The 23,243-nt window shown below is 60.9% G+C and overlaps 2 protein-coding genes across 3 annotated transcripts in view; one reads left to right on the top strand and one right to left on the bottom strand.

Moving 5' to 3' along the window:
- Positions 1-23,243, bottom strand: part of LOC111139230 (solute carrier family 5 member 10) — a 58,085-nt gene that overhangs the window by 20,349 nt on the left and 14,493 nt on the right. For both annotated transcript variants that reach the window (XM_022491432.1, XM_022491433.1), the window contains exon 9: positions 20,230-20,365. In XM_022491432.1, coding sequence (XP_022347140.1) covers positions 20,230-20,365 — 136 coding nt within the window. The remainder of the gene's footprint in view (positions 1-20,229; positions 20,366-23,243) is intronic.
- Positions 1-23,243, top strand: part of LOC111139229 (family with sequence similarity 83 member G) — a 28,261-nt gene that overhangs the window by 4,165 nt on the left and 853 nt on the right. The window contains exons 2-4 of the mRNA XM_022491431.1: positions 9,606-9,773; positions 17,504-17,628; positions 18,391-19,636. Coding sequence (XP_022347139.1) covers positions 9,606-9,773; positions 17,504-17,628; positions 18,391-19,636 — 1,539 coding nt within the window. The remainder of the gene's footprint in view (positions 1-9,605; positions 9,774-17,503; positions 17,629-18,390; positions 19,637-23,243) is intronic.

Genomic DNA, 23,243 nt, shown 5'->3' with positions numbered 1-23,243 from the left:
AGTGTTTTCGGTCAGCCCCTGCCTTCACACGCTGACGTCCTGGCTCACGGCTCAGCTCCCAGAGAATAAAAGCAGCTTAATGAGGCGCTCGTTAAATGCCAGCTGTATGCCAGGTGCTGAGCGGGCACTTTACCTGCACCGAGGAGGTGTTGCCTCCTTGGGGCGGATAAGGGACCCGAGGCTTGGTGGAGCCCAGAGAGCAGGCGCCTTGGAGGAGCCGGGCCCAGAACCTTGGTCTGAGGGCTCCGAGCCCCTTGTCCCCCGACGGGAGTGGCATCTTGGTGTCCTCTCTGGGCCCTGCCCCCAGTGGGAGCATTGGCGCCTTGCTGCTGCCCCCAGCTTGACTCAGGACAGTAAAAGCCCTTTCATGAGGCTCCTTGTCCCCATCAGGCTCCTTGTCCCCATCAGGCTCCCAGCCACCTGGCTCCCCCGAGGGGGCCGGTAGAAGTATGAGCACATCGGGACTGGGGAGAACAGGCCACCTGAAGCTGAGACCCCTGCGGGTCCCCCAGGAGCAGGAGGGAGGGCTCTCGTTTCCCCTGAGCTCGCTGGCACCGAGGCTGTCCCCTAGAGGCCACGGGAAGGCCCGTTGAGCTTTTTCCAGGGCGTATGCGGCGCTTGCTGGAACCCAGGGGAGCAGCAGCCGGGCCAGGCTCACGCCACAGAGCCAGGGAGGGGCTCGTGCCTGCTCCCGCAGTTCCCAGCCCAGGCCCACCTCGCCTGCCAGGTGGGGAACCATCTGATAACATAATCCCAGGTGTCAGCTCCATTCTCTCCAAGGCTTCCTACCCAACGGCGTTTGCATCCTAATTGAGACTTTGAGAAGAGCCAGGAGCAGCTCTGCCAGGAAGGAGGGCCCCGCAGCTCGGGGCCGGGCGCATGCTGCCCGCCTCTTGAAGCTGGTGCTGGGACAGGCAGCCTCCCCGCTGCTGTCACGGCCCTCCCTCCCGCGACCCTGTTGTCGTATTCATGTCCCAGATGAGGATACTGAGGTTAGGGCACTGAGAGTGGGGGCAGAGCCTGCTGGCCTTCACCTGAGTGTCTCTCTGGTCTGGCGGGCCTGCATGGCACTCCTGGTCTCCCGGGTTCGCCAAACTCATCCTGAGGCCAAGGGACCTTCCCCCAGGCCAGCAGAAAGGGGCCAGTCCTCTCACAGTCCCCTGGTTCTCCTGTGCGGTGCTGCCACCCCCTTTGCTGCGTGGCCTTGGGCCTCAGTTTCTTTATCTACAAAACGGGGATTGGACACTTGTCTTGCAACAGTAACAGTGGTGAGCACCCACGAGCTCCTGAGCGATCTGAGGACGCGGAGTGCAGGGCAGGGTCTCACCTCCGCTCCAGGACTCTGCCCTTTGTCCTGCCAGGCTCCAGCCTGCCTCCTTCGTGGCTTCCGAGGGCTCTCCAGGTGTCCTCCCAGGCTAAATGCAGTGCAGGGCGGTGGGAGGAGGGACTTGCAGACTACACAGACCCATGGCCAAGCCTCTATTCCACTTAGCTGTGCTGCCCCAGGATGGTCACTTTGCCCCTCTGGCCCTCTCTTCCTGCCTCCTCGTTGCCACGGTGACGCCAACAGCCGCGTCAGAGTGGTAGAGAGAGTGTGGTGTTTCATCAGTGCGAGTTCTCTCCTCTCTTCCTTCATCTTCCCCTCTCTCCTGACAGCCTCACTCTGGGAATAGTCTGGGTTGCAAAGTAGTGAGCTCCCCGTCCTGGAGGAGTTCAAGCAGGGGCTTGCCGGCACATGGTAGAGACCAGTGGGCAACAGGTGGCCCAGGGCCTCGGGTTTTCTCTGGCTTGCAGTGGGACCTTGGGCAAGTCCTTTCTAGGCCAGTCCTGGGGGGTTGGCAAGCTCAGTGACACCGCGGCATCTGTCACTCCCGGACCCTGGGAAACCCGAAGTTTTACAGGCTTTCCAATTAATGAGTCTGAGATTTTCCCATTTGAAAATCCTCAGCTGGTGCCGTTCACGGATGCCCACGCGGGGGTCTGGTTGGCCAGACGTTATGCCTGCAGGCCTGGAAGTTCGCAGGACTCGGAGGCCCCTTGGGGGCCGGCGGGAAGGGGACGGGGCCTGTGCTTTCCCGTTCATCCACAGGCACAGCCCGGGTCACCACCCAGCCCTCCCCCACCCTCTGCGGGGCCCCTTTCCCCTGCAGCATTCCTGAGCCTTGGTCAGGAGGCCGATGTGCATCTGGGGAAGGCTGGAGACGCAGGGCAGGGCCCACGCTGCTGGACTGGGCTGGGCCCCCGGACAGAGGGCTCTGGGCGTGACTAGTATGTGCCTCTTGACCCCATCCTGCTGTAGCCGTTTGGCGCTCAGGAGGCCCGAGCCTCCTTTAATTGGCCTTAATGAGGCTTCTGTTTTGATAGTGCAGAGGGTGGGGAAGGCGCCAGGTTGATGCCTGTCAGAGGGGCGAGACTCGGGTTATCCATCGCACCCCACCATGCGACTGAGAAAAGAAGCTGAGGCCGTGCCCTGGGCCACCCTGGGAAGGAGTGGCAGAGCCAGAAGGTCCTGGGGCATTTACCTTCGGGCAGAGCTGATGGTCAGGAGTTTGTTTCAGGAGCCAGGGTGGGCTCTGTGGGGCGGCGGGTGGAGTTAGCTAGAACGTACACAGGATCCCCCGCCAGGGGAAGAGCTCCAAGCAGGAGGCCTCTGCCACCAGCTGACCATGACCGTGTGGCTCTGGGACAGGGACTCCCTCTCTGGACAGTGGGAGTGGTCACTGCTGCCTCTGCTTAGTCCTTGGAAAAGGGACACCTTAGAGAGTGCCAGAAAGCTGGCCTGGTTATCCTGCCCTTGGCTTGGGTCAGCAGGTGTTAATGACCTACACAGACTCTGTCCCTGGGAGGCAGGACCACCAGCCTGCTCCCTTGGGGACAGGTCTTTGGGACCCAGAGGATGGGCAAACTGGTTTGGAGAGTGCCAGAAGTGAGGAAGAATGCCTCCCCCCGCCCACCGCCCCTCGCCACCATGGTGGGGCCAGGGGCTCCCAGGAGTCCTTCCCAGTGCCTGGAGAACCTTCTAGGCCTTTCAGTCTCCTTAATCCTCCTTAAACCATTAGGTCTGTAAAAGTCCTTATTTCGTTTTCGGTTTGGGAAGCTATTTTCCCTGGTTAGAGAATTCTAGAGTAATTGTTTTTGCCTTTAGTGCCTTAAAGATGTTTGTTGCTCCCCTATTCCCCGGTTTGTGATTATTCTGCGAAGAAGTCTGCTTATCTCCGCCCTCATTATGTAATGATCTTTTTCCCTCTGGCTGCTTTTCAGATTTTCTCACTTGGGCGGTAAATGATGGGATTTTGATGTGCCTCAATGAGGTTTTCTTCCTGTCTCTTCTGCTTGCAACTCACTGAGCTTCCCCGACTGTGGATGGATAATTTTCTTCAAATGTGGAAAAATTATGGGCATTATTTTTTTTTTCAAACATTCTTTTGTCTTCTCCACACCTTCGTACCTTTTAAGACACCTTTGTACTCCCAATTTTGTGTATCCTAGACCCTCTCAGTGGGCCCCGGCCCCATGCACTGATGCTCTGAGCCGATCCTGGTTTTTCATTCCCTTTCTATGGGTCATTTGGGATCATTTCTACTGATGTGTCTTCAGGTTCACTCATCTTTTCTTCTATGGTGTCTAATTTGGTATTCATCCCATCCAGTGTATTTTTCACCTAAATTGTTACTAGTTTCACATCTTGAGGTTCACTTTGGTGTTTTTAGGCTTTATTAGTGGGACCAGAGCTGATTTAGCCCAGGGTAAGAGCTGGACCGTGGACCACATGCTGGCTTGCAAAGCCTGAAGTATTTCCCATGTGGCCTTTACAGACAAGTTTGTTGGGCTCTGGTCTAGGGCTTATTTGCCCACTACTCAGTTAAAACCCTCCTGAGGACTCTTCGCACAGGCCCTGAGTTCTAGAGAACTCCGCACTCTAGCCGTGGGGAATGTAAATGACTCCTGCGTCCTGCGTGAACACGGGTGACCATTCCAGCTGCCTCTTTCTGGCAGTCTGGTCCCAGCTTGGGTGGTCTCCTTTGTGCATGTGATGCTCAGTCACCAGCTGAAGGGTAAGGGGACACCCTGTATAGGGGCCTGGTGTTTGCTCTCTACAGCTCTCTCTCTCCTCCAGTATTCCATCCGGAACATTCTGGCGACCATGCTCTGAGCACACTCTGCTTCCTTGATTCAGGGAGACTGCTAGACTCCATCAGGGCCCCTCCCCCATGCTGCAGCTCGGACGGTAGCTGAGGCAATCTCGGGGCTGATCTCATTGTTCCCCTTCTCTCCAGGAGCACTGTGCTTGCTGCAGTCCCGTTGCCTAGGGTTTCATAGATTTGGCCTGGTTTTTGTGGGTTTTTTGTTTTGTTTTGTTTGCTGGTTAAGGCCGGAAGGTTAGTGTAGGCTCTGTTATTCTGTGGTGGCCGGAAGTGGAAGTCGAATCCAGGATGCTGATGGCCATTGTTTGAAACCTTAGAACAGCCCACAGCGTTCTCTGTGTTGTCTCTGTGAGTGACCAGGCGGTGCCAGCCTTCTAGCCGGCACAGAAGAGTGGAGATGGTGAGCGATGATTCCTGGCTGGTGCACCCCAGAGGGTGTCATAGGTCAGGTGGGCTAGGACTCCAGTCCGTGCGATGAGGAGGTGCTGAACACGGGCTCTGGGGCCCCTAGCGGCCTCTGTGCCTGCCTTAATGCACTCTGCCCGCCAACAGCTATGCAGGTGGGCCTCGTCACTGCCCCCTGGGGAGACGGAGGCTCTTGCCTGAGGTCCCCTGTCTTCCCAGGACTGTCTGCTGCCTGTGTCGCCACCATCTAGGAGTCCATCGGGGCCTTAGCATGACAGCTCCAGAGCTCTGACACTTTGCAGATGGTGACATGAGAGCCACGGAGGGCCAGGGCCTTGTGTGCTCATGCTCTGTTTGTGTGGCCGCTTCTGGGCTCCAGGGTGGGTGGGGCATGTCTGTGTCCCCTTTTCTGTTCTGGAGCACTTGGAAGGGAGAGACCAGGACTGCCCCTCTCTGAGCCTCTTCCACACAACTGCATGGCGGGGGAGGGCGGGGCAGGTGTTGGAGAGGGAGCTCCAGGCGGGAACCTGCTGGACCCTGACCCGGCTCTCAGAGTCCAGGCCCTTAGGAGACAGTGTGCCACTCAGTCGGTTGCTGTGGCCTTGCCAGAAACACAGACATGGTGTGTGCCCCAATGGCAGGAGCTGCTGGGAGTGTGGCTCTAGGCCCGGTGTTTCAAGGGCCAGCCAGTGGGGTCAGGGCCCCCTGGGGGAGAGATGTTGGTGCCGAGGCTGGGCCCCTGGCCAGCGGTCTTCCAGCTGCGTGTGGAACCCCTGGGGCATCTCACCCCTGCCCTTCCTCCCCCAGCGCTTCCACACACCTGCTCGACCCCCAGGCCTGTGAGCACAGTTCTGCCCCAAGAGTGGATTCTGTGGTCACAGGAAGTCCATGGAACAGCGCCGGGGCGGGGGTGCCAGGAGCTGCGGGCCGGGTGTCTGCCAGGTGGAGGTCCCATGCCAGTGGGGCAGAGGGAGGCGGAGTGGCGGTCAGCCAAGCAAGATGCTCCGGCTGGCTCAGACAAGCCATCAGGGCACCTGGGCAGGGCCCAGGGAGTCAGGGATCCCTCAGCAGGTCCAACCTCAGGCCTCACATCCCCCTTCCCCATTTTACAGATGACGACACTGACTCAGAGAGAGACGCAACTCACGTAGAGCTGGACCCTGGCTTGGAGCCCTGAGCTCCAACTCTGGGCCCACGCTGTCCTTGCCCAGGGGCTCAGACTCCTGTGGCGGCCCCAGGGGGGACTGGGGGACACCAGCACCCCCACCCATACCACTGGCCCCAGCAGGAGGTATCACTAGGCTTCTGGCTGTGTGTGTTGGGGACCACAGCACGGGTGGGGGGCTGCTGCTCCTTTGTGGCTCAGACACTGCCCCCCCTTGTTCACATCCCCCCAGTAACCACCTGGACGATGGAAGTGCCCGTGGTGGGGGCATGGGAGGCGTGCCGGAGATCTGATTGGGGAGAGCGTGGTAAAAGGGGCTGTGGGGAACCCCTGGAGGAACGCATCTTGGGAGCTTGCATATAGGGGTTATTTGGGTCTAAAGCGTACTCAAGCCCCATGCCTATACTGATCCCTGCCACGTTCCCCTCTGCTCCAGCCTCACCCACTGCGTGGCTGGCCCTCCTCTGGGGCATGGCCATCCTCCTGCTCCCCCTGGGTATCATCCAGACCCCAGTGTGCTGCCCTTTGGGGCTGAGAACGGGGATGGTGGTCACGGGTATCTGGTTCCTCCTGGTTCTGTGCCTTTCTTCAAAAAAGGACTTTCTGATCCGTGAGATACAGGGACCCCTGGAGACCTTCCTTGCCTTGGGAGCTGGTCTGTGTCTTCTGGGTAGGTTCTGTGTTGTGGGGCTGTCACTGCCCTGTCGGCTCCCCAGCGACGCCAGGACTGGGATGCGGGATGCGCGCATGCCTGCCGGGGGACCCCCTGGTATCTGGGCACTTGGTCCCGCTGCTTACGTGGACACACCAGTTCCTGTGGTCCTGAGGCACAGGGTTCAAAGCGGGGACCCAGCCCACCTGCCTTTTCCCAGTGCAGTCACTTAACATACAGCAGCACAAGGGTGGTCTCCAGGTTCCAGCCTCCCCTCCAGTGTCTTTGTGGCTTTGGCCCTGGCCTTGCCTGGGTCCCTTCTGGCATCTGTGTGAGCTGGGCTGCAGCAGGGGGCAGCTGCTGTGCCCTCCACGCCGGGCCAGCAGCTTTGGGCTCCAGCCACGATGCGTGGATTGGAGGACCATAGCAGTGAGCGAAGCTGACACCGCATTTTGCAGATACTGAAACCGAGGGCCCGAGAGGGGCCATGGCTTGTCCTGGGCTTCCCTCGTTCCTGTGACCCAGACCACTGGGTCACATTCTTAGTGGACAGCAGCTCCCCGAGGCTTGCCTTAGACCAGGCCGCATGCTGTCTCCGAATGGGGGCTCTCCCCTGGATGAAGTCACAGCTTCGTGGGCCAGCTAGGCCACCAAAACAGATAATTAGGCAAGGGAGTGAACCACTCTGTGCCTCAGTTTCCTCATCTTTAAAATGGGAACAGTGACCACTGCCTCACCGCCTGTTTGAGAACTGAACGTTACACCATCCCGCAGCGCGAGACCCGGGTTCTAGCCTCAAGTGTCTGGCTCCAGCTCTCCCAGGTCCAGAATGGGGAACAGTATGCGGGACTGGGGGGCCTCCTTGGGGAGCAACAGGCCCCCTCCCCCAGCATCATCCCAGTGCTTCAGGAATGCCAAGCACCCCTCCCCACTCCTGGCATCAGCTGGCACCTGTTACAGGCCCTCCTTTGACTGTGTCTTGGCACGGAAACCAGTGTCTCAGAAGAGCCGGCACTCAGCCCCGGGACCCCATGGGAGGGACCCACCATGGGGGGGCAGGCCCCAACAGATTCAGGCCCACTGCATCCAGTACCCTACCTGCCGGAGGGTGACATGGGGAAGGATACACGAGGAGTGGGTCCTGCTGGGGCATGTCCCCCAGCCCAGGCCCAGGGCAAGTCCCCATCTGCCATAGCAGGTGGGACCTGGAAGCAGGCCTGACCAATCTGGTCGGGGATGGCAGGGACAAGGGAGCAAGGGTTGATGTGTTGTCTGCCTCCAAGGAGACACGTGTCAGCTGCGCCCTTCCCAGGGTGGCACAAGATGCTCTTTGCCTCCAGGAGCGCCTTATCCAGCGGATTCCCAGGGCTGACTCTGGGGCTGTGGAGTCCCAGGCGAGGAAGTCCCTGCTACCATCCCATCCACCTCAAGGTATCTCAAGCTCAACTGGTGAAGTCCAAAGCTGTCCTGAGCCCACCCAGCTGCCCTTGTGTCTCATCTGCCCCTCAACCATCTCCTTGCCAAGCAATCTCTGGCCTTTCCTTAAATACGTCCTGGGATGGGGAGCTCACTCCCTGTCAAGACCCTTGCCTCACTTTGGGTCAGAAGGCGCCTCCTGTACTGACCCCAACATCTGTCTCTGTTGGCTTCCCCCTGCTTGTCCTAGCCCCTGCCTGGACTGTACCCGCGCCCTCTGCCCCACCGGAAACAGCCCTTCAGAGACCCAAAGCCGGCGAGCAGATGTTCCCCAGAGAACGGAGTGAATCCTGGGCCTCAGCCATGACGGAGCCCAGCTTCTCCTGCAGCTCCCTGCCCCTGTTGGATCACAGAGAAAGCTGGGCCTGGAGAAGCTAGGTGTCTGCTCTGGGTCACACAAATAGTGTCCGGGACAGGGCAGGGCAGGGAGGAGCCCACACGGGCCTGCAAGGGCTAGCTGGGTGAGCTCACCCGAGCGTGTGGACTCATCCCTGGCAGGCCCCGGGCTGCCTGTCCCTCACCCTGCACCTACAGATCAGTGTAGGGGAGCCTGTCAGGCCACCCTCACGGTGGGGGTGAACTTGGCTCCCTAGTGGGCCTAGGTAGGTTCTAGACTGACCACTCCCAGCTCATTATGAGGCCGAGTCCCTGGCCTCTTAAGTCTTTTCTAGAAGGTTCTCGGGCCCTGGACAGGGCAGTGGTGCTGGTCTCGAAGGGCTGGAGGGGTCGGATATCTGTGCTGGTTGTCGGCCTCAGGCTCCAGTCCCCTGTACCCCCCTTGGCTGCCCAGTAGCACGGGGAGGGAGGGATGAGAAGGAGGGCCAGAGATGGTCACCAAGCCCCAGCTGTCCCAAGCATCTGCTGACTACCCCTCAAGCCAGATGAGCTCATCCCAACCACCCTGTTCTTCCCCTTTGCCTGTCACTGCCCACGTGGGGCTAGGGCCTGGGCCAGATGCACTCTGACCTCTGGGGCCCCACCCTGAGCCAGGGCCTGGAGGCTGGAGGTCCGCTGTTGCGGGGACAGATGTTGTCACATAATAGAGCGCACGTGCTGGTTTTGGGCTCTGTTCAGACAGACAGGAGAGGCGGTAGTGGAAAGCCTGCCCAAGCCCACGCCAGCCCGGGGACGCGCAGGTGACCTCAAGAACGCCTGTGCCAGCTGCTGCCTTCCTGGCTGTTGACACATCTGGTCTACCTCAGCATCCCAGGGTGGGAGGTGGCAGGTGATGGTGTGGGCTGCTCTGGATCAGGAATGCAGGCCAGGAAGGGACCAGAATGGGGTGCCCCCGCGCTGAGCCCTGATCTCTGATCCCGATGAGGAGGGCCGGCTGCCTTGGGGGCTGGCCCCAGCACGTCCCCAACCTCAGGATGCAGACTCTGCCTGGCTCCCAGGCATTCTCTCCTCCCTTCACGGGCCTCACTGACTAGGATACAGGGCTTTGTTTTCTGTCGTTTTGTATTCCGGACATAGAAGACATGCTTCTCCAGTCCCGCGGCTCCAGAAAGTCCAGTCTGGGCTACAGATTGAGAATCTCGTACCCTAAGCATTGAACCCTATAACTTTGGGACCAGAGAGACCCCCAGCCCATCGCTGCCAGTCCCAGTGCTGAGGCGGGGGGGGGGGGGGGGGGGGGGGGGGGGGGCGGGGCTAGCGGGGGGGCCCAGAGGGGGGGGTAGGGGTGGGAGGGCTGTGCGTCCTGCCGGGGCACCTGTCCCCGCTCCCGCGCTGCCCAACAGCCCTGGTCTCTTCCCACTCGCAGGTGATAGCTGTGGTCATGGACATGTTCACCGACGTGGACATTTTCAAGGACCTGCTGGACGCCGGCTTCAAGAGGAAGGTGGCCGTGTACATCATTGTGGACGAGAGTAACGTCAAGTACTTCCTGCACATGTGTGAGCGGGCCCGCATGCACCCGGGGCACCTCAAGGTGAGCTGGCCGGTCCAGAATGACCGAGCGGTCACTTAGTGGGTCAGCAAACACTTGCAGCACCTGCCTCCTAGGGATGGAGCCCCATGCGGGGCACAGAGAGTGCGGGCATCCTGGAGCCTCCTGCCATGTGGTCACCTGACCTCTGTCTGGCTGCCCAGGGGGACAGGACGCTCTCTACCTCCTCCGACAGAGATAAGATAAACAGTAGTTAAGGGCCGGCGCTGATGCAAGGTGCTGTATCACATGTGATCTCTGAGCAGCCCAGGCCACATTGATTACCTGTCTTTGCTTGCATGCCTCCAGTGACAGGGTGCTCACCACCCAGGCTTCCACAGCTCACATCTGATCTGGAGAGCTCTGACTCTGATTCTTGGGCTTAAGCCAGAATCTGTGTCTGTATGATGTCCACCCCCCGGTTTTAGGAGCTGGCTCCAGCAGAAGTTTCCTTGGGCTGAGGTCAGGGAAGGCTTCCTTGATGGCTGCAGAGTTCAAATAAATTGGAGGAGGAAGAGCAGCATAGAAAGGGCTTCCTAGGGAAGGACAGCGTGGAGCAGAGGTGGAGGGATCAGCATGAACCCAGGTTCTTAGCACTGCTTTGCTGTGTGTCCTTGGGTTCATCACCTCCTGTCTCTGGGCTCCGGGATCGCAATGGTCCTGAAGAGGGCCAGATGGGCCACTGTGGCTGGGCTCTTCCACTCCGACACCCTGCATTTGATCCCATGTTTGGGGGCAGGAGGAGCCCTTCCTCCACCGAGCTATCGCTTGGCACCTACTGTATGCAGCATGGTCCCGAGAAGAGTACGGATGAGTGTGCATGACAACAGCGAATGCTTTCACAGAATTTCACATGGGTCGGTCCCATCCTAGGCACCTGACACAGTTGATTTATTGACTCCGCATGACGACCCAGTGGGATAGGGCAGTTGTTCCCATTTTACAGATGAGGAAATTGAGGCACTTGTGCTAGTGTCACTCGCGGCCAGTAAGTTAAGCATAAGGGAATTGGGGGCCAGCACTAGAGCTCCCTGGCCGAGTCCCAGTTTTTGACGGGTCACGTTTCCTCGGGCTTCCGGCCTGTGATCTAAACACAATCCCCAGAGAAGGGGGGACGCCAGACTAGTTAACAAGAGGCTGGGTTCCTGTGCCTGTAATTTGTCGGTGTTCATCAGGTATGCCCACCCATCCCAGCCGAGCCCTTTCAAGTGGGTATGAGCTCTCCGGGCGGTGAGTCTGTGGCTGTTGGGACATTTTTATGTGGTCTCCCTGGTGGGTTGACCCCAAGCGCCACACTCACCCAGCGTGCTGCTCGCCGTGTAATTAGCACCGAGAATCAACTCCCGGGGCAGACAGCTCACGCTGGAGAGGTCCAGGGTGTAGAAAAGGCGTCTTTTGAAAGGCGACTTGCAGAAGCCTCTGCCCTGTGGGCAGCAGATCAGAGAACCTCTGGGCCCATCCCCTGCACCCTTGCCACGAGCCCAGTGGACGGTTTACACACTCGCGTGGCTCCACCCCCGCACGTGGGCCTGGGGTGGGATGAAGACGCAGGGAGTGGGCTTGTCCATGCCGAGCAGGATCTGAACCCAGGACTGGCCTCGCCCCTGTCCTGTGTGTCTTCTCCGTAGGGAAGTCTCAAGTGTAAGTCTGCTCAGAGCGCTCAGAGCTCCCGGGAAGTGAGAGGCGACAGGACTGGGCTGAGAACGCGGCCCCGGGGCTGCTCAGCTCGCTCCTGGGAGGTTGGCTCCTGCCCTCACTGCCCGCCCACCACCCTGCCTCTGCTCCCCAGTGTGATCGGGGGTGGGGGGAGCTCAGAATCTGTTGCAGCCCCACAGCTTCATAGGGGCCTGAAATGCCCAAGCTGGTCCTCGAGGGCCACCCAGACTAGGCTCCCTGTGGGGCAGATGGGGAAACTGAGGCTGCAGGGAAGTTGTGACTTGCCCAGAAGCATTCTGCCAAGTCAGCGGCTGAATCTGACCTCCAGTAATGAGAAGTTGGCACAGACCAGGAGGGAGAGAGCCTCGGCGCCTGACCTCCCCGGCTGAGGCCGCACCTGCCATTGGGGCAGTCCCAGAACTGCCCACAGGGGCTCACCGTGCAGACCCACTGTGAGACTCGGGCACGTGGCTCCCCCTGTCTGAGCCGCCAGTGCCTCGTGGCCGTGATGATGCCTCATAGGCTTGTTTGAGGATGAAATTAGAGAAGACAGTGGTTATAAAAGCGCTCCATGTGCTAAGGGGAGTTATGCAGCTGCTGGCAATAACAAGAAGTTATAAATCCCAGGCCTGGGGCAAGGGAGGGTGCGGTGTGCGGCCTCCCCTCGCACTTTAGCTTGAAATGAGGCCAGAGCCGGAAGCATGGGCAGGGCAGTTCAAACCAGGGGTCCCTGCTCTGGGGAACAGAGCACGGTCCAGACCGTCTGCAGGGACGGTCTGCAGTGACGTGCGTACCTAGGAGCCGGATGCCGCCACGGAGGGGCGGGCCCTTCATGGGAAAGAACAGATGACCCTGACCCTCTCATTCTTGCTGTTGAGCCCGCCCCCTCCACAGCCTGGGCAGTTGGCCAGGGGCTCCTTGCACCCGGCCCTGGCCAGGTGTCACCTTGTCGAGGGCCTGCCTGCTTGGCCTACCTCCCTGCCCGCGGGCCAGCTGGGTCCGGACCTGTCTCAGGAGCACTTCCTTTGCCAGTAATCCCTGGGCCCGCCTCAGCCGCCGGCCACCCCTGCCCAGCTCTGCAGTGACCTGCCCTCAGCTCCTATGGGCCCGGGATCGGTTGTGCCTGTTGGGGTCATCCTTGTGACCATGAGGGTGTTGGGCACCGGTATGGGCAGGGCCGGGAGCCAGGACTGAGCCCTGGCTCTGCCACCTGCGCCGTGACCCTGGACGAAGATATGAAATCTTTTTCAGCCTCAGTTTCCTTGTCTGAAAAATGGGACTCTCCCCCATTTATTTGGCAGGGCTTCTCTGAAGAGTAAAGGAAGCCATGTGGGGGCAGGGCGCTCAGTCATGAGCTCTCCCTGCCCTGTCCTGGAGCTCTTCTCGTGAGATCCCAGCTCTGGTCTAAGAGCCAAGGGGCTTCCCTCCCGCTTCCAGCTGTGTTCCGGCTGGGGGCCACCCCCACCCCAGCCTCGTGCCTCCTGAGCTCTGAGCTCCCACAGCATATTCTGCAAACAGCTACGGCATTGTTTGGGCTAAGCCCACTCGTGCTTTCTAGCGGAGTTGGAAGGCCAAGCACTAGCACCTTCCCAGGTGTGAGGGTCCCAGCCGTCCCCAAGCCCTCCAGCCTGCTGGCTCGGCTGGCCCCTAACTCCTTTAGGCAGGGAGTGTGGAATGAGCATCTCATATTACAAACAGAGAACAGGGCCGGAAAAGAGGACCCAGCCCTCTGGTCCCCACAGGGCACAGCGCCTCAACAGGTAACCCAGTCACATTTGGGGTGAGACTGAGGGCTGATGGATGCCCCAGAGGCAGGGGGAGCTAGGCAGGCTGGGCTGGGCCTCAAGCCTCGCAGCTGAGACAGGACCAGAGCAGCGAGATGCCTGGCTGATCGGAAAAGGTAGTCGGCTTTGTGCCGCCAGACTGGAAAAACCAGCAGCCACCCTGATGAGGACGCAGGAATTCAGTCTGTGGCTCAAGTTCCACGCCAGCCAGGCCAGCCTCGGCCCCATTCTGGCACCTGGGGTTTCCCCCCACTGCTGTCCTGCTGTCTCTGATCCTGGCCTGTCTCTGTAATGGGCTCAGGGGGTGGGGCAGTACTTCCCAACCACGCAGGGTTTGCCCTGGCTTGGCCCATTTGTCGATGTTTGGGGGCTTTTGTAGTGGTTGTGACTGGGAGGGGACTATTGGCATCGGATGGGTAGAAGCCAGGGCCGCCATTAAATGTGCCGTGTGCAGTGCACAGCCCCTGCAACTGGACATCACCTGGCCCAGAATGTCAGCAGTGCCAGGCCCGATTGACCCGGCCTGTGGGAGGGGCCAGGAGCCCATCCGAGTCAAGGTCCTGGAGCTGCGCTGGCTCAGCGCTGCCCCACCCCCTCATCCCAGCTTCGTGATGGCCCCGGGAGGCCATGGTGAGCATGGCTATCGGACCCCCATGACAGAGTGAAACAGACCCTTTAGAGGAGAGTAGAGGCTGGCTGGCTGCCCAGTACATGAGGACATGGGCTTTCTGTCCCCTGCAGTTGGCACAGCAGGCTAATCTCACTGTCACCAGCCAGGCCTGGTCAGGGTGCATCTCTGGGCTCCTCCTTGGGCAATGCCAGCAGACCCCCGCAGAGGCTACCACGGGACAACTGGGGGCTGGACCCCACCAACGGGAGACCATGGGCCGGTCACACCCCTCGCTGAGCTCCCTTCCCACCATCACAAACTGGCTGCCGGTCCTGGCCTCCCTGGGCTGACCCACGACATTCTAGGTATGTTCTGGTCCTCCATGTTGGTCCCCTCTTGCCCCCCACGAGCAGAAGGGGTCACGTCCCTGCTGCACTGCACGTGCTGTCACACTCTCACAGATGTGGAGCGTCCGTCGAGTGCCAGGCACCTCACTGGCCCTCACCCACCACCCCTGCATTTCCTCAGGCTTTCATAGTAGCCCCGAAGCAGAGGGCTGGGGAGCTCCCTTCACAGGTGAGCAAACTGGGGCCTAGGGAGGCCCAGCTGGGACTGGAGCCATGCTTGGCCAGAGCCCGAGTGACCCACCTGCTCCGGCGGGGGACTGGGCTTGTCCCCTTGGCCTGCCACTGGCCCATGTGGGGCCCCGAGCAGCTTGGTACGGGGTCAGGTTGCATCTTTGTGAGCATAGGAGGCCTAGTAGGGGGGTGCGGGCAGGGCACCTGCAGGTCTGCCCCAGCCTAGTGCCCACCCCACCGTGCCCCACACATGCTTGGGGCCACAGCTGCTCTTGGAGCGGACGGAGCGCTGCCCAGTCCTCCCCTGAGGTTGTCTCAGGGACCGATCGCTGCCCCCTTCCGTGTCCAAGGAAGCTGAGAATCCCGAGTGTCCAAGGCCTTGCCCAGGCACCCCACCGGAGCCCGTCTGGGTGTCCTCCACCCTGCCTGCGATGTGCTCTGCTGGGGGTGCCCTGGGGCTTAGAGACAATGCGGCTTTGTGGAATCCTCTACCTTGTGCACCCAAGCCCTGAGACGTTACCTCATCCGGGCCAGGCCCCATGGGGTGGGCCCCCCCTGCCCCAGGAACAAACAGGGGAGCTGCCATGATGGGAAGGGGGTGCTGCCAGGGGGCTGCCGCAATCCCCCACCCGCTGCTGTTGGCCACAGGGTCGGATGGGCCTTAGAGCCTGAGGCCATCTGTGCAGCGTGCGGACAGGGAAAGTGAGGCCCAGAGAGGGCCAGGACCCTGCTTAGAGTCACACAGCACATCCGGCGGAGCCAAGGCTGCCTCTCACTTGGAGTTGAGTCACTCTGAGATGTAGGTGGTGACCTTCTGAGCCCTTCATGGGGACAGGCTTTGGGGTGGGCGGGGGCAGATACTGCTGAGAGGGGGACTGAGGCTGGTGTCTGTTCTTCCAGGCCAAGGAGCGGCCTGTGGCCCCAGCAGGCAGAGCTCTGGGCCGGGAGCCCACAGAAGCCACAGAGCTAGGCTGTGGTCGGGCACAGGTGGCAGGGAAAGACCTCACACCGCCTCCAGGATCTTTGTTCCAGCTTCTGGTCCCCAAGCATGCTCTGTGTTGGGTACAAAGTCACGAGCTCTAATTGTCCTGGGTTATGGCCAGCTTCCTGCTGAGCTGGCTGTGTACAGACACGCAGCCTGGGGGCCAGGGGAGCCGGCCCTGGGAGGAGAGGCTTATCTGCCTATGGGGCTGGGCCCAACAACAAAGGTGGGCATCCATGCCATATGGTTGCCGTCTGGGGACTGCCCTGGGACTGTCCTGGGACTGCCCAGCAGAGGGGTCTGGTTCCCATCACAGAAGGAGCAGACGCAGGAGCACCCTTGGGCTGGGGGTCCGAGTGAAGGACAGATTCTGGCTCTCTTAGACCAGTTCCTTTCTCCCTATCACCCCCGCCTTAACAGGACGTGTACCCCCTGCCCAGCAGAAGCTCTCTCCTCCCCCCTCTCCCCTGCCCCGGGCCCCGTTCACTGCGTGCACCCTCCCACTGGATGCCGGGACTGTTTGGAGGGGCAGTTCCAACCCTGTCACTCCCTGCTCTGAATCCTTCGCAGCTCCCTACTGCCCCCAGGGCAGAGCCACCCCGGAGCCGGGGTAGGGTCTTTCATCGGCATGTGGCTGAGCCCGCTGTGCAGGCTCCATCGCCCACCCTCCTCCCGCAAAGTCCTGCTCCCGTTGCCTGGTCTTTGTGTTCCCACGTTTGGAATGCTGCACCCTCTTCCCACCTGATCCACTCATCCCCGACTTCCGGATGTCAGCCTCCCGGGAGCCCGCCCCAGCTCCAGCCCCCCACAACCCAGAGCTGGGGTTCTGACTCCTCTGCCTCCACCCCCACCTCCCGTGTGGGAGCCTCGTCACCTTCCCCTTGGTCTGCAGCTGGGGGCCTGGGCAGGGGTCGGGGAGTGAGCAAAGTCGGCACAGATCCCTCTGGAGGGAGTGACTCCCGTCTGGGGACCAGCAGACAGACGTGTCAGAATGCTGCCAAGGAGTTCTTGCCTTGGGCAGGGGTCAGATTCCGCGGGGCTTACGTTAAACCTGAAACTCCCAGCCTGACCTGTCCAGGGGCACCTCTCCAGGCCCCCCCACTCCGGGAACCTGGGTTTCCAACACCCTGCCGGGGCCACACTCACGCCAGTAAGCCCAAGGGTCTTTCCTATCCTGAGGCTTTACGTCGTCATCGTCGTCGTCGTCGTCGTCCCCCGCCTCCCCCCCCCCCCCGCTTTTCGAACCCGTCCCTGTCTCAGAGGAAGAACCTCCTGCTGGGGGAAGGGCAGCCAGCAGTCGGAGCCCCACAGTGCCCCATAGACGGCACATCAGGGAGGGAGGAAGGGCCCTTCCTTGGCCAGAGTCCAGAGAAAGGCAGGAGCGACCTGGCTCAGACACAGGCAATAGTGTCTGCTCGTGACACCAAGGAAACCCCGTGTCCTCCCTCTGGGTCTTAGCTCCCAGGGGCTTTCCAGCTTGCCCGGCGGGTTCAGCCATTTACTGATCGGCTGCTGGGTGGCAGGCCATGAGCTGGCCCATGAGGAGGTAGGAGAGTCTGCTTCGAGCCCCGTCCTCAGTGAGCGGGGCTCAGCAGGGACACTGAGACAGCCGAGTGGGGAAGACGGGGAGAGGGACCTGGCCAGTCACTCGCCTGGGAAAGGCCACAGGTTTGCCAGACAGCAATACGCCCATCCCTGAAGGCAGGCCTCCCTCCTCCCCAGCTGCACAGCTCCCATGTTACTTTTCTAAACTGCGTCTGCATGCCCCTCCTGCTCAAGACCCTGCAACAGCCTCCCACCCCTGCAGCAGCTTGTCCCATGCTGGCCTGGCCCCGCAGGTCTCATCCTGCCCTCGTCTGCACTGTGGACACCCTTCTGGCCACACCCAGACCATCCTGTGCCACGCCCCTTTTCATTAGCCCCACCCTCCTTTCTGTCTTCCCATCACTTCCTGCCTTGGACCCCCGACCCTGTGGTCCTCACATACACCACCCACCCCCCTGCACAAAGTCTACCCCCTACCACCGTCCTGAGCACTGGGCAGAGGTTGTCGCTCGCCCCCACCCCCACCAGCGTGGTCAGTGCCGTGGTCATGTAATTCTGCCTCCTGTCCCCCAACGCAGAATCTCAGGGTGCGGAGCAGCGGGGGAACAGAGTTCTTCACACGGTCAGCCACCAAGTTCAAGGGTGCCCTGGCCCAGAAGTTCATGTTCGTGGATGGAGACCGGGCCATCTGTGGCTCCTACAGGTGACTCTCCAGCTTTCTGGGGGCTGGGGACAGAGGTGGCTCCTGTTCCCAGCTGGTTTCTGCCCTTAATCCTGCCTTATGACACCCTGGTTATTCCGGTTCATGGGTCCCAAAACTGCTGAGGTGTGAATGGGGCTGGGGCACGCCCGCACGCCGCCCACCAGTCTCCAGAAGCAGGCAAGGGAGGACTCCTGTCCTCAAGACTGTTGTGCCAGCCAGAGCTGTCACCCGCCTAGAGGTGGGTGTGGGCCAAGCACACGGGGAGGTCCCTTGGAGAGCCGCCTTAGGATGGGCCAGGACGAGGATGGCCATGGCGCAGCTCTGCAAACCCTGCCGTGCAGGGGACAGCGGGAGGTGGGTCCCCAGCCACATCATCCACGCAGCCAAGCCCCCGAGGATAGCACCTGCCCCCGTGTGCTGGACCACGCCAGGGCTGTACTGTGCATCCCATGAGCAGTCTCACGGGGGCGCTCTAATACTCCAAGGAGCGCCCCACTGTGCTGTTTTACACAGGTGGGAGCAGCCTGGTGCACATGACCTGTCCCAGACTCAGGTCTGACCCTGAGACTTGTGCTCACTTCTCGGTTCCATCCAGGCCCCCGTGGCCAGTCTGAGGAGCGTCGGCCTCTGGGTGCACGAGGGCTTGCTCAGACGCCCACTGTGGGGGCTGGGGAGAACTCCCTAGACTGGGGACCAGCGGCTGGAGGGAGGAGGCCGGCCCCCCAGTGCCTGACCCAGCCGCCTTATCTCCCTGTACTGCAGCTTCACGTGGTCGGCCGCAAGGACGGACCGGAATGTGATCTCCGTGCTGTCGGGACAGGTGGTGGAGATGTTTGACCGGCAGTTCCAGGAGCTGTACCTCATGTCCCACGGTGTCAGCCTCAAGGGCATCACCATGGAGAAGGAGCCCGAGCCTGAGCCCATCGTGCTGCCCTCCGTGGTGCCACTGGTGCCCTCGGGCACTGTAGCCAAGAAGCTCGTCAACCCCAAGTACGCACTGGTCAAGGCCAAGAGCGCTGACGAGATCGCCAAGACCTCCTCAGAGAAGCAGGAGGTCAAGAAGCCCCCCGGGCTGCGGGGCGCCACCCTGGCAGAGCGGCCCGGAGACGTCCTGGAGGCGCCCCCGCCCGTCCACCCTGGCCTGCTCAACCTAGAGCGGGCCAACATGTTCGAGTACCTGCCCACATGGGTGGAGCCGGACCCCGAGCCCGGCAGCGACATCCTGGGCTACATCAACATCATCGACCCCAACATCTGGAACCCCCAACCCAGCCAGATGAACCGCATCAAGATCCGAGACACCTCCCAAGCCGGCACCCAGCTATGGAGGCAAAGCCAGGACTGCAGCCCCGCCCCTGGGCCCAGTGACCCCCAGGACGGGGGCCCAGCAGAGAACGGCCTTCCCCAGGGGGACCCCGAGCCACAGCCCCCCGTGCCCAAGCCCCGGACAGTCCCTGTGGCAGAGGTGATTGCCCAGGACAGCGGCGGTGTTGACTGGACCCTGGGGACCCCAGAAGAGGAGACTCCGCAGAATGGGACAGACGGCACACCACCCAGGAGCCCGGGCCCTGGCCACGCCCCACTGCAGCGGCAGCTGTCTGTGACCCAGGACGACCCTGACGGGCAGGGAGCGGTGATCCCCAATGGGCTAGATGGGGAGGACGAGGAAGATGACGACGACTACGTGACCCTCAGTGACCAGGATAGCCTCTCAGGCAGCTCTGGCCACAGCCCTGGCCCCCGGCGGCCCTCCGTGGCCTCCTCTTCTGTGTCAGACGAGTATTTTGAGGTGAGGGGGCGCTCGGCCCCTCTCCAGAGGCGCCACTCAGAGCAGGTAGCCAACGGGCCGGCCCAGCACCCCCGCCGGCAGCTGAGTGCCCCCCATGTGACCCACGGGACCTTTGGTGGACCCCTGGGTGGCTCGCCGTGGGCCCCAGGTCAGGAGAGAGAAGAGGCGGGTGCTCCAAGGAGGACACAGGCCCCGCATTCCACGGACAAGGAGATACAGGTGAGTCAGGGTTCCTGCCCAGGAGGGATCCCTCCCCCAGGTCTGAGCAGCCAGAGTGATCGTCTGCCGGGATACCAGATCCCCAGATCAGATGGCTTTGCCTGCTGCAGTGGGGAAACTGATAAACGGGGTGGGGGTAGGTAGCAACAACCCAGGACTACACATGTGGCTGGTCTTTCCGACATTGGGGACCCACAGCCCCCGTGCTCCGTCAAGACAACCGAAGCCAGCTACTGGGAGCCAGAAGGAAACGCGCTTAAAATACCCAGAGATTTCAGACACGAATTATAGGGAGTTGACTCTGCCCAGCCGTGTGGGTGGTCCACTCCCTTCCTTGGTGACAGCACAGAGACGTCCTTTACACCCCCAAGGTCACACAGCAGTAAGCGGTTCCTGTCTAAAGCTCATGTCAAGCCACCTCCATGTCAGTCCCTTTGGTGATGGCCCCAGGGACTGCTCCCCTCCGCTCTCCCCTAGGCCAGGAAACAGCTCACATTCGTCCATTGCCTCCCCTCCTGGTGACCACTGCAGGTCCAGGACCCAGAAGCCCCGGCCCCGTGCAGCCCCGGCCCAGCCCCCCGTGCCTGTCCTACCTGGGAACAGAGCGCGGCTGATCATGCCCGGCATGATGATCAGGCCCATGGGCAGCAACTTGAGGTAGCTGGCCAGGATGGAGCCGGCTTTGGCATGGTTCAGATCCCGGGCGGACAGCGACCGCTGCACGATGACCTGGGGGAACGAGGAGGGGGTGAGTCCAGCTCCCCTCTGGGGATCCTGGCAGGGGGGCTTTCCTCTTGCTGTGCCTGGGGGAGCGGCAGGAGATAGGATGCTGTCCCTCTAGCCCTAGAGCTTCCTGAGATAGCTGAGCCTGACCCCCGATGGCATTCCCACCGGAAGCAAGCCCGTCCTGTTCCCGGGACTCCTGCTTGGTCTCCTCACTCGTCTATCAAGTAGGGAAGGGTTGAATCCCACCTGGCCAGCCACACTGGCAGCTGTCAGGGCTGGAGGACACCCTGGGTGGGATGGTATCTGGGGGATGCCTCCCCACAACCCCATCTCCCACGCCCTCACGAGAGCGGCCGCAGTCTTGCACGTGCCGGGAGCAGATGCTGACAAAGACAGTTTGATGCCACTGGCCCAGGAGCTGGAGCTTCGAACCCTGGGCTTTGGGGAAGCCTGTGGTCAGGCAGCGGAGGGATGCTAGACGCCGCCTCAATGCAGCTCCTTGGGGAGCCCTAGACATAGCCTAACTGGGCCTCAGTTTCCAGATCTGCAGAATGGGAGGAGGGACAGGTCATCGGAACCCCTGGCAGCTGAGATCCCTCCTAGCTCTGACATGATTTTCTTTTGTATTTTTTTTTAAGTGTAACTTTAAACCGCTTCACAGAACTAGAATTTACGTATAGTTCAGCCACATAAACGGTATAATTCAGTGGTTTTTAGTACGTTCACAGGGTGGGACAGTCTGCAGCTTGTAAGTGTGTGTGTTTTGCAGCAAGTAAGGGTCTGTGATTTTGAACTTATTTTCCAAACATGCTGGCTGAATGCAGAGCTGCCCGCATTTCCCTCTAAGACACGGTTCTTGGTAGGACAGTCATTATGGGGCACTGGAGTGGTGACCCTGAGTGTGTCAGGCTGACTTCAGTCCTGCTTCTCCAACAGTTGCCTCTGACTTGGGTCAAGTTCTTGTCTCACTTTGGGCCTCAGTTTCCCTGTCTGGACAAGGAGGGGGTTAGACGCAGCTCTCTGTAGACCCTTCCCCTCTGATGTCTTATGGCTGCACTCCTCGTGGGAGAAGGCATTTCCCTAAAACCCCCGCACATCAAATCCCATCATTTCATTCTGTGCTCATGGTGGCCAGCCCTGGGAGGCAGGGAGGGCAGTTGCCATAACCCCATTCTGCAGCTGGAAAAGCTGAGGCTCACCGCCCGGCAGAGCAAACATTGAGCAGCAAGGCCAGGACCTTTCCTGGGGGGTCAGCCGGCTGCTGCCTCCCGAGTACGTCTCAGCATAGGCTTGGCCCAAAGCCGGCTCTCACTTCCCCTGCTCAGCCACTAAAGTCCCCGAGCCCCTGGGACTTTGTTTGTAGGATGGGACACCACCACTGACCCACAGGGCTGCTGCCAGGACTGAGTGATGGACGAGCCTGTGCCTGGCTGCTCACGGGTTCCTTGAGTTCAGACTCCTTGGGGGGCAACTTCAAGGTCAGCCACAGCACAGGGCTGACCCAGGAGCATTGGGACCCTGGCACCGCTCTCTGGGAAGGTCTTAAGCCAGCCTGGTTGTTGACAAAGGGTGCTCAGACAGGGCTACCGAGGTCAGGGAAGAGTGCGGCCGAGCTCGCTGCCCATGGGGCTTTTTGCCTCCCGGGCCTGGGTTTGCTTGTTCCTGAGTTTGAGAGCGTCAGCTACGCACTGCGGACGAACAAGGAGGTAGCAAAAAGTCTAAAGCCAGTGAAAAGCCCTGGGGTCCCAGCACACAGAGCCACCTCCTGGTGCCGACCAGACTGGAGGGCTGTCCTGGCCCAGTGGTAGGTTGGCGTCCTGCAAAGCCCTTGCTTGCTGCTGAGGGTCATGGCAGAGTAGGACCAGGCACAGGGGCTCCGGGGCAAAGGTACCTACATTGTGAGGGTTCTGGGCCAAGGTCTGGCCGTCCCCCAAGCAGACCCAGCCTGAGTGGGAGGATGACAGGGAAGTAAGGCCAGGCCATGAGGCCCCAGTGTCAGTGGTACTCGGGACCACCTTGGGGTCAGCAGCGTACTGCCTCAACCCCCCTTGTGACCTTGTTATCCAGGCAGTAAGGCTCATCCAGTTCTGACCTTGAGGCCAGGCAGGGGAAGGCAAAATCTGACTGATGTCCTGCCCAGAAATGGCAGTGTCCTGCCAGGCCCATGCTGAGTGGGGAGATGACAGGTGTCCTGGGGAAAGGGGCACAGGCGGGCCCTCCGCTCTCCTGAGATGCTGGGCAGACACCTGCTGTCGGGTCAGTGTGTGTGCCGGTGACCCACATGTGAGACAGGAATATGTTACAGCTGGGGAAACCGAGGCCCAGCCTCCCAAGGTTCCTGAAGCTTCCTGTCCTGGATTACTTCCCACTGACACAGCCCAGAGACGGTCCTTTAGCGACCTCTCCCTCGGAGAGGGAGAGCCAGGGCTAAGCCGGCTTGAATACTCCCCATGCTGGGCGGGAGCCATGGCCATGGGAGCCATGGCCACGGGGGAGGTCACTCTACTGTGGGCCCAGATCCAGGTCTGCCATCTCGGCCTCGGGGTTGCGGCCTGGGGATGGGGGTGGCCAGGCTTCCCTTCAGGGAAGCCTCCCTTCACTCATCTGTAGTAGCCGGCTGGCCTCCGTCCCATGGCGGGGCCCTTGGGACTCCAAGTCTAGAGGTGAGATGGTTGTCTCTTGCTCCACAAGAATTTCGCCACCAGGGGCTGCCTGGAACTGCCCATGGGCCCCTGATGTGTTCACAGCCCAGAGAGAGCAAGAGTCAGACTCAAGAAGACCCAGCCCCCCCGCGCCCACCAGAACTTTCCCGGCCTGGATCGAGGTGCTCCCTCCAACAAACCCATCCAGCCCCCTTTGTGGATGGAGGAAGCTGGGGCGG

The sequence above is a fragment of the Enhydra lutris genome, unplaced genomic scaffold (assembly GCF_002288905.1).
Source record: "Enhydra lutris kenyoni isolate GAN:26980312 unplaced genomic scaffold, ASM228890v2 scaffoldscaffold97, whole genome shotgun sequence".
NCBI classification, from domain to species: Eukaryota; Metazoa; Chordata; class Mammalia; order Carnivora; family Mustelidae; genus Enhydra; species Enhydra lutris.
This window is presented reverse-complemented; position numbering and strand designations above follow the sequence as displayed.